The sequence below is a fragment of the Mastacembelus armatus genome, chromosome 18 (genome assembly GCF_900324485.2).
Source record: "Mastacembelus armatus chromosome 18, fMasArm1.2, whole genome shotgun sequence".
In the NCBI taxonomy this organism is placed as follows: Eukaryota; Metazoa; Chordata; class Actinopteri; order Synbranchiformes; family Mastacembelidae; genus Mastacembelus; species Mastacembelus armatus.
In genome coordinates this window covers 11,030,039-11,039,031 of record NC_046650.1, presented here as the reverse complement: position 1 = coordinate 11,039,031, position 8,993 = coordinate 11,030,039, and the positions used below count along the sequence as shown (strand labels likewise).

Sequence of the window (8,993 nt, the reverse complement as noted above, 5' to 3'; positions counted from 1 at the left end):
GTAAATACATACAGTGCCTAACACATTCACTGTAATGGTTTACAGACATTTAAACAGCACTAAAAACAGTCATGTTGCTTAAAAAAAAAAAAGGTACGAAGTCCTGTTTTTCTTTTTGCATGCTCCACTAAGAAAACCTGCTACTGGTTTTGAATCTTGAATCTTAAGATTGAATCAACTTTCCAGTTGAAACGTGGCTCTCGCACACAACAGAGTCTGTCCCAACAACCAGTCGTGTTTAAGCCTGGAGGCTGATCCATGCTGCCATGTTGAAGAATTCTATTCCTGTGCACGGACAAAAAGGATTAAACAGAGACAAATGATGTGAGAGTATCTGCAATGGATCTCACAGGCCAGATTTTAGTGTGCTGGAAGGCCACAGATGGAGTCTGGATCCAGTCACACCACTGCTTGTTTTGGACATGGGACCAGCAGTCATGTGTCGAGGAACGAGTCGGAAAAAGTGATGGAACGCTCACATTGTTTTTATTTTATTTTTTTTTTCATAGAAACGCGCTCCAACTGAGCATCTGGTATTCTTGAAACATCTGAGCCTCCCAGACCTGGTACCAGCTACAGTCTGCATGTGTCTACACTGTCTGTGTGTGTTCAGCGTTTAGCAAAGAAAACTTTATGCCCTGGGTCTCTAGTGTTAAAACTGTAAAAATGTGTGTGGAAAAATAATGTGCAAAGAAAAAAAAGGGGGGAGCAGAAGAAGCGAGAGGTGCAGTGAAACAAGTGACTGTATACAGCAGTTTAAGGGATATTTTCATCTGCATGTTTCTATCCAAAAATCCTTTCCCAAGCAGTCTCCCTACTTTCCTTCTCTCTTATTTCCTTGCCCACTGCAAAACTTTTTCCTTTTAGGAGGCTTCGGTCTTGAAGCCGCTCCTCCTCTCACCATAAGTATCTGTTCTGGTTTTGCTCTCTCTTTCCCATATCTCCTCAGGCTCCCTGCTTTAACTCTTCACCTACTGTGCACACACTAGGTGTAACAACAACCACAAGACGCAGGCGAACACCCACCAAAGTACAAGGAAAATGACAGAGGTTGGTATTCAGTTATAGTTTAGTGTTTATATGGTGGAAAGCACAAAGACCAAGCAGCAGAAAACCCAAGACATCACATTTCACAGTCATTTGATCTGCTGTCAGTATAAAAGATATTAAACCACTGGAAATAACCACAAACAAGATCTTCAGCAATATCCAAGACATTTGGTCCAGAAATGAGCGTGACGGGATTCAATGTCTGCAGGTTGATTTGTTAAACATTGAAAGATGTTACAAAACATTAAAAATAAAGACCCGAAGCCTGAGATTCTCAACACTGCCTCTGTCTCGCTGCACGAATATACAGTCCACTAGCCTGACTGACCTCCACGTTTCTATTTTTTCTCTACCCACATCTGTTCATCCACTTTCCTGCTAGGTTGGCCAAACTTTCTCTGTGTCAACTGGTGTTTTCATTTGTCCCGCTGGACCTCGGCTCATGCACAGGAACTGTTTTGACTAATCCGTCTTTCTGCACGAGCTTCCACTGCTGCTCTGGATCGGCAGAGGGCCTGCAGATGCTGCTGAGCTGCGTGGGAACGCTTAATGGTTCCAAATCAAATCTTTCAGGGGTCACAATATTAGGTTACAGTCACTCAAGTTTACAGAATCGTTGTCCAACACAGCACTTTTTAAAGGCTTGTATGTGTCACTGATCGGTTACCAGCAATTTTTGGGGTTGCCAGTTTGTGAGACAGCTGTTCTCCTAATGTGACTACATGACCAAATGCATTCTGAAGAGCCATACAGTTTCCAGAGCAAAAAACAAAGAACTTATAAAGCATTTTAATGTATTATCAATATATAAAATAGATTTTATAACAAATTGAATAAACATCTGCCAAAGGAATTTCTCACAACCTGGCAACTTTTATCAGTGTTTTCTGATGTCTACACTATGTAAACTGTTATAAAGCCTTTACAAATTGTGCTGAGTTCAACCACAGAGACGATAAAGGAAACTGACTCAAAGACTCTATAACTGACCCTCTGATGTCCAAAAGACCATTTGGCCTTTGTTTATTTTAGAGGTCATAACAGATCCAGTAAACGCCTAACAATCTCACAATAAGTTTCCTGGAAAGAAACGCTGTAATTTGGTGCTAATTGCAGAGAAAATTGGAAAAATGTTTTGAAACAGCATTTTGAGTTGTGTTTATTGGCACTTAAGGATTTTTCAGAGGAATTACCTTAAAAGAGCAACTGCAAACCAGAGTAAATGCTCATTTATTAATGGAAACTCTCCTCTCCTACAGACACATGCTGCAGGGAGCTGACAAATAGACTCTGGTCGCAGTTTTCCAGGCTTCTAACAGTCATGAGATCCGGAGGTGAAGTTTGCCAACGCTCCTTTCTTTCTTAGAGCTCCTTAGCGGTCGGCATCCAAACCTTTAGGTTACACTTGTACTTAAATGGAAGCATCTCACTGACTGTACCTGTACAGACTCGATGCTCCTCACAAATGTAACCAAATCACATAGTTCTTTCCAGGAATCTTTGCTTTTCCGTCCTGTAGGTCACACTTTTGGCAGCCATATTGGCCTCAACTTCTCCTCAACCATCTCTACTCCCCCCTCACCCCCCCCATCTCTCCCTGTCAGCCATTTTAATGTTGAACTCCAACTGTCTGGCTGGGCGGTGCAGGAACAAGCTTCGGGCTCAGCTCTGCTTCACCATGCCAGGCAGGAAGTGGCCAGGACAGCTGCTTGCAATTCAACCTGAGACTGTTTGGATGACCTACATTATGGCACAATTTACTTTCTACTGTAACTTTAACAGCATTTTCTTTCTCTCTTCATTTGCTTTACTTCCAGTAATTAAGTACATTTTACTCCAATACTGAACTTAGGTACAATTTTGAGGTACCTTTCTTCCACTACCGCTGACCTCAATCTACTTCCAGACTTGTCTTTGTTATGTACAGAACAAAATCCCACTTAAATCCCAAATATTTTAACGAACCACCATAGAAAAGAGTCAAACTAATCTGATGCCAAAAAACATCCAGTTTCATGATACACAAATATTTAAGTACAATTTAATTGTCCAACTACAAACCAAGATAACTGCAGCCTGTGCCTCATACATTCATGTGTAGTTCACAATGTTCAGGCTGATTTTCTCAAATTCATTGCCCAGAGTAGCCCATACCCCAGGATCACCTGGGTCAGGAAGCAGTTTTTGAGAACGAGTTGCTGAATCAGACCCTCCACAAACCTCCAGCCTGACTCTGCACCGGGGCCTGGCCCATCCTCTCACACCCCTGCCCCAGTCATATATACCAGGAAGCCCTCCCTGTTCAGGCCTGTGGGGGAAGCCACTGGGGTCTGTCAGCTAATCTTCAAAAGCAACCACATCTGTCTCAACCCTCATCCTCCCTCCTAGCACACTGACCTCACCTTACACCCTTTACCCCCCCCCCCCGAAAAACACCAACCCTCCCTCTGCCCCTCCATCGCTGACTTCTACACAATAAGAAACATCTGGTTCTCATTTCCCTTAAACCAAAACAACACGAGGAGGAAAAGAAGGGAGAGAGGAGGGAGAGTGGGAGGAGCTGTGGAGGAGAAAGACATTCACGGAACAGCGGAACGTGAAAAGATGGTGAGGAGACAGAATGAGGAGAAGGTCTTTGATGGTCCAGGTGTGAGGATGTTTGAATAGCATGAAGTCAGCTGCCTTGTTAACCACACTGACATTTCTTTAAACAATTTTTTTTAGTCTTCAACGCCCATTGGGGCCTGTTTAATGTCCTCCCACACTTCTGTAACATGACAAACAGTCAGCTCCTTTGGTCAACTGTATAAAAAATTTAAGACAAGAAGTGCAGAAAGGGGGTGGGGGGTGGGGGGGGAGAGAAAACTCCCAACTCACAGAAAAGAATCTGCAAGTCAGCGGCTAGCAGCCCTAATTACAGTGGGGCTTTGCTGAAGTCTGCAACAAGACCCAGGCAAAGAGAGAGAGAGGAAAAGAAAAAGGCAGATGGAAGAAAAAAAAATGTGAGAAAGAAGGGAGAAGAAAGCAAAAGTAAGGGTGAGTGGAAGGGGAAGAGAGGAGCGGAGAGGCTTACCTCACCTTAGAAAGTGCATGTATAAGTCACAGTAAATTACTGCTGACTTCACAAAGGTACAGCTGCTCAGTGTCTGTGAAAAATGTCAACTTACACCAGAAATGGCAAAAACTGAAATGTCAAAGTCTTACAAGAAAATAATTGTAAAAAGCAGAACAAAGGACACAGGTTCAAATCCACACATATTAAATGCTTCAAAAGACAAGAGTGTCTGCAGCCTGGCTGCTTTTATCCAGCTTACACTGTAAACTGACAGCAGAAAATATCACTTTGTGTGGAATGAAACCTTCCGCAAACTTGGCTACAGCCATCTGATCATCTTTCCAGACACCGGGCTGCAGAAGAGCTCCAGCTTTTGCTTTATGATGGTAGAGATTTCCCATAAAAAAAGAAGAAATCATTTGTTTTAACTAAGTTACACTGGGTGTGTCTGCATCCATTGCCAAATGCAGCACTTTCTGCCTACAAACATCAACCAGTAGTGTTTTTATCTGAAACATTTGGGCTTCAGTCTTGCTACTAAAACAGTGTAAGCTTCCTTTTTCTTGGGTCTCCACTTGACTGGGATGTTTCATCGAGTTGGTGTTGACCGAAACATTTCTGATGTACTTTGAGTAATAATGCCGATTTACTACAGAAGACCAAGGTGTGAACACTAGCCTCCTGCACACACAGTAAGGTCCTGAATCAGTGTTGCTTTATGTTCTCCAGCTCCTCCCTTACTCTGCCCGCCCAGCCAAACTCCTCTCTGAGGCCAGAACCAGACAAAATGGCGTTTGAGCCACGACGCTGCCTCACAGAGGAGAAATGCTGCATTCTAGTGGAAGCTGAGAGACACTGACGCAATATCACATCTGTAAAAATAACCATACAAGTCATTGCTGGCTGACTGGACAGAGCTTTAAGTCAATTAACTTCATATTAAAATGATAATTCAGATACAGAAGATTTATTTCATAAATTCAATACTGGAAAACAGACAAAAAGCATGTGTCCTCATAAATATATCCAACAGGCTGACTAGAAACATGCTATTGAAAATAAGGGTATTATTAAGTAATTATAGTGCTAATTTGTTTCTAACTGAGGTTTTTTCTTATTCATTATTAGCTTCCCCTTAGGTTTGAGTAAGACAGACTTTTTGTGCTGCTCCATCCGTGTGGCCTCTTCTTGTTTTACCTTCCACATCTCTATTCCTCTGTCCACCTCAGAGTTCAGCATCACAATACGTCTCTGAGGGATAAAAAAAAAAAAAAAGTCAGTTGCAGATTGAGACATACAAAAAAAAAAAACAAAAAAAAAAACAAAAACAATAGAGGCCAAAAATTAGATGTGTTAAAAAAAATAAATGTGATACTCACTGCTAAAACTTCTCTCTCTTGCCTTCTTCTCAACTGGCCCTTCAATGGTGGTGCAGGTCTTCCATCTGCCCATAAAGACTTAAGTTAGAACAACACAAATGGCCCTGAATTACAACAAAAACATACCCCATGTGCAACTTTAATATAAACACCATCCCAGCGTCGTCACATTATGGCAAATGAAACAAACACCAAGCTTAGCAGCATGAACAGTGAAGTAACATGAACAACACGGCAGACTTTATTGCATGAGCTGACACTTCTGCATCATCAAACATTAACATGTTAATCATATTCCCAGTGTCCAGAGCAAACATATGCAACAAAACAGATCAGACGGGCATGTGAGACCTGAGACAAAGCAGCATTCAGAGATTCATAAACTGAAGTCTGACAGTGTTCACGCAGTCTGAGTCTAGTTCTCCATACTGCAGTAAAAGAAGTACTAGATATAACAGGGTATCAAACATTAAACTCAAACTTCATCAACAGTGTCTGAGAAAACAATTACTCTACACACAGAGGTAACATGAAAAGCATCAATCACATGACTACAAATATCCCCTTAATCGCTGCCCTATAATGTTACCTGTGAACTAGGCCTGTGTCACTTGAAATATCTACAAATAGCTAAGAATTTATAAAAAAAAAAAAATACAATCCCAAATAAAACATACCTGCAAAAGACCAGTCAGGCAGGTCTGTCAGGGGTCCATATTCAGTGCCACCTGGAGCCAGACCATGTCTGCAGGCAAACAGGCACATCATTAAGTTTTAAACATTCAGTGTGTCAGTGACTTTATGGTTTGACATCTCATCTGAATATCAAAGAAAATGTGGTAAAACATTTCTACTAAGTAATAAATAAAGTCTCTATCAACACCTTCATTTTACAGATCAGTGTGTAGTCTCATTATACTTCACACCTGGAATAATCCATTAACACTGTTGGTGCATTGCTTCTTCTAATATATCAGGTATCATGAGTACCAGTCTGGTTAGACATAACCTCATGCAGGCAGAAAACAGAAACAATGGAGCTCTAAGACATTTCAACCTAACATGTGCACTGGTGATCTGGTTTAAAAGTCCAAGTGAGACTTACTCTTTTCTCCATTTCTCTCCGGCCTGTAGTCCACATGTTGTGCTGAGCTGTCTGCTGCAGCCTCTCAGCGCTGGGAAACAACACGAGTTAGTCTCCTAGCTTAGTCAGTAGAATAGCAAACTTTTACAGGATAGATAGATAGATAAATAAATAAACAAACACACTACACTCAGCAACATCATGTGGCTGCTAGCATTAGCATTAGCCGACCTGACCGCATTCACAGCGGTTATTTAAACAGACGCTACATTACAAGCAGTGACACATATAAACACGTATTTACATCGACAGGGAACAGCTTAAAGTCTTTCTCTCTCACGGCACAGACTGACTGAACAACCTTCGTCTCACCTGAACAGCACAGTGTCCGGACGGCGACCGCCATGTTGCCTGCAGTTCCCCCCGCTGACCACCAGGTGGAGCTAAACACGCTCATATTCCATATTTCTGAAAAGATAAATCTTACATTGGTATCAAGGTCAAAATATGGTCTCAGTTTGTGTTTGTTTTTAGTATTTGGGTTATTCGCACATTCATCTTGCGGTTTAAACCCCTTTAAATCGGCCATTTTAATATGCCACAGCAAAACAAAACAAAACAAACAAAAAAAACAAGATGTTTATTAGACTTCTTTTAAAGTGTTTGTTTGTTTTTATTTTCATCCATATTTTCCTCAACCCATAAAGTATCTGAAATAATAAAATGTGCTTCTTTAAGTGAGAAGAAATTTCTCTGACTGCAGATCAGAGTTGTGTGTGTGTTAAAGGTTACAGGTTTGTGTGAGAAAAGTGCAGATGAAGGACAACGGGCTCACTTCATCTGTAAATATGTCAATAAATGACTGTATTGTTCAGAAAATCAGACTGAGCAGGTCCGCTCTTCAAAGTAATGTTTTTGTATGAACTGCACCGACACTAAGCCCAGAAGAATTTCTCTGTTAGCATTTCAGACAAGTTCCCACTCGCAGCCTGTGAGGTAAACGCCAGGAGTCTGCAGGGACTCCGGTGAACCGCCGGGGCACTGAAAGCCTCCATCTGTAGGGGCCTCCGGGGCAGATAGAAAGCCCACATGCTTATCCAAACAGAGTAATGCTTTATCTGGGCTTGTTGTGTTTTGGTGTGTCCGTTAACTGCCACAAAACGAGCGGAATCAGCGCAGACTAATGCTCACCGGGCCTGAAATAGCAGTGGGATGTTTACTCTGCATCGTCCTTGGAGACTCAGACACCACGAAAAAATCCACCAGCGCATCACCCCGCCGTGTCCCTCCGCGCATTCCACAGGCTGGTGGTACAATAAACTAGTGCCACCGCCTGAAACGTCGCATTTTTACCCTAAATTGATTTTATTGCGTCATGATAGCGATTACAGATGATAGACGGGGTATTCTGGTGATTTAAATAAGGAAAGGTACTATATCCCCAGCGAAAATTCTACCTCAATTACACATGAAGTCATACATTTTAAGTTTTCCTTAATATTATAAGTAACTCGGTAACTTTTGGTGATAATTAGCTTAAAGGGTTACAGTTTGTATGAAGTATGAAGGAAACAAAGACAGCTGGACTTTCTGAAACCAGCTTTGTTTACACTGGTGGTTCAGTTTGGTGGTCAGGTCACTATTTTAAGCTTGTGCCAAACCATATCCACATGAGCACATCTGTAACCATTACAATAAACATTAACCTAATGGTGAAACAGACCTCATTCTTATTGCGCTTTAGTGGGTCAGACAGTTTTACCAAACCGATCCTCAACTGGCACCTGATGACCAGAAAATATAATATGGAGATAAAACAATTAAGATGTAAACATGCAGCTGCAGGCAAAGCAGACACACTCAACACACAGCTTAAAAAACATTAACTTGGACTAAGACCCCAGTGGTGAAATGTGAGTACATTTACCTAAGCAGGGTCTACAATCTTGGGTTCAGTGCTTTTTAATATTTAGTTTTTTAGGTTGGTGCACTTGTTTGACTCCACCTGTAGATACAAAATATAAATAAACTAATAAATAATAAGAACATAGTATGATGGTAATATAGCACCTGCAGTATTACATCTTAATAGAAATTATTAGCCTAAGTATAAATCCATATACTGATGCATTTTGTTTGTATTCAAGTTAAAAGTTCAATGCCTAACTTTTACTTGTAGCAGCATAGGTGGCATTGCTATTTATTTAGGTAAAAAGTCTTAACAGGTCTTCTTCCCCTGCTGCCAAACCCCAGAATGTAATCCCAAATACTTTAAACATGTACTCCTGCTGAGTTTTATTTAATTTAGTGAAGAAATTCTAATAAGTGGACACTGAGTTATTCTTAAAGGTTTCCAGTTCAGCTCATACATGATATTATAATGTTCAGAGAAATGGGCACGACCTCTGCGTCGAGTTTTACGTAT

The 8,993-nt window shown here is 41.2% G+C and overlaps 1 protein-coding gene across 1 annotated transcript; it reads right to left on the bottom strand.

Annotated features, from left to right (window-relative positions):
* Positions 1–5,023: 5,023 nt before the first annotated feature.
* On the bottom strand, positions 5,024–7,036 carry mrpl52 (mitochondrial ribosomal protein L52). The gene is made up of 5 exons (XM_026298921.1): positions 6,941–7,036; positions 6,590–6,659; positions 6,162–6,229; positions 5,485–5,549; positions 5,024–5,356 (listed from the first exon to the last, which is right to left on the bottom strand). Exons 1-5 carry the CDS (start codon positions 7,023–7,025, stop codon positions 5,192–5,194), a joined length of 453 nt encoding a protein of 150 aa, XP_026154706.1. The 5' UTR covers positions 7,026–7,036; the 3' UTR covers positions 5,024–5,191.
* Positions 7,037–8,993: the final 1,957 nt, after the last annotated feature.

Excerpts from the sequence above, each read along its gene's own strand:
- mrpl52 (XM_026298921.1), bottom strand. The coding sequence starts at position 7,025 with ATGAGCGTGTTTAGCTCCACCTGGTGGTCAGCGGGGGGAACTGCAGGC. Across the intron at positions 6,230-6,589 it reads GGAGAGAAATGGAGAAAAGA|ACATGGTCTGGCTCCAGGTG; the intron begins GTAAGTCTCACT and ends GTTTGCCTGCAG. Across the intron at positions 5,550-6,161 it reads GCCTGACTGGTCTTTTGCAG|ATGGAAGACCTGCACCACCA; the intron begins GTATGTTTTATT and ends CTTTATGGGCAG.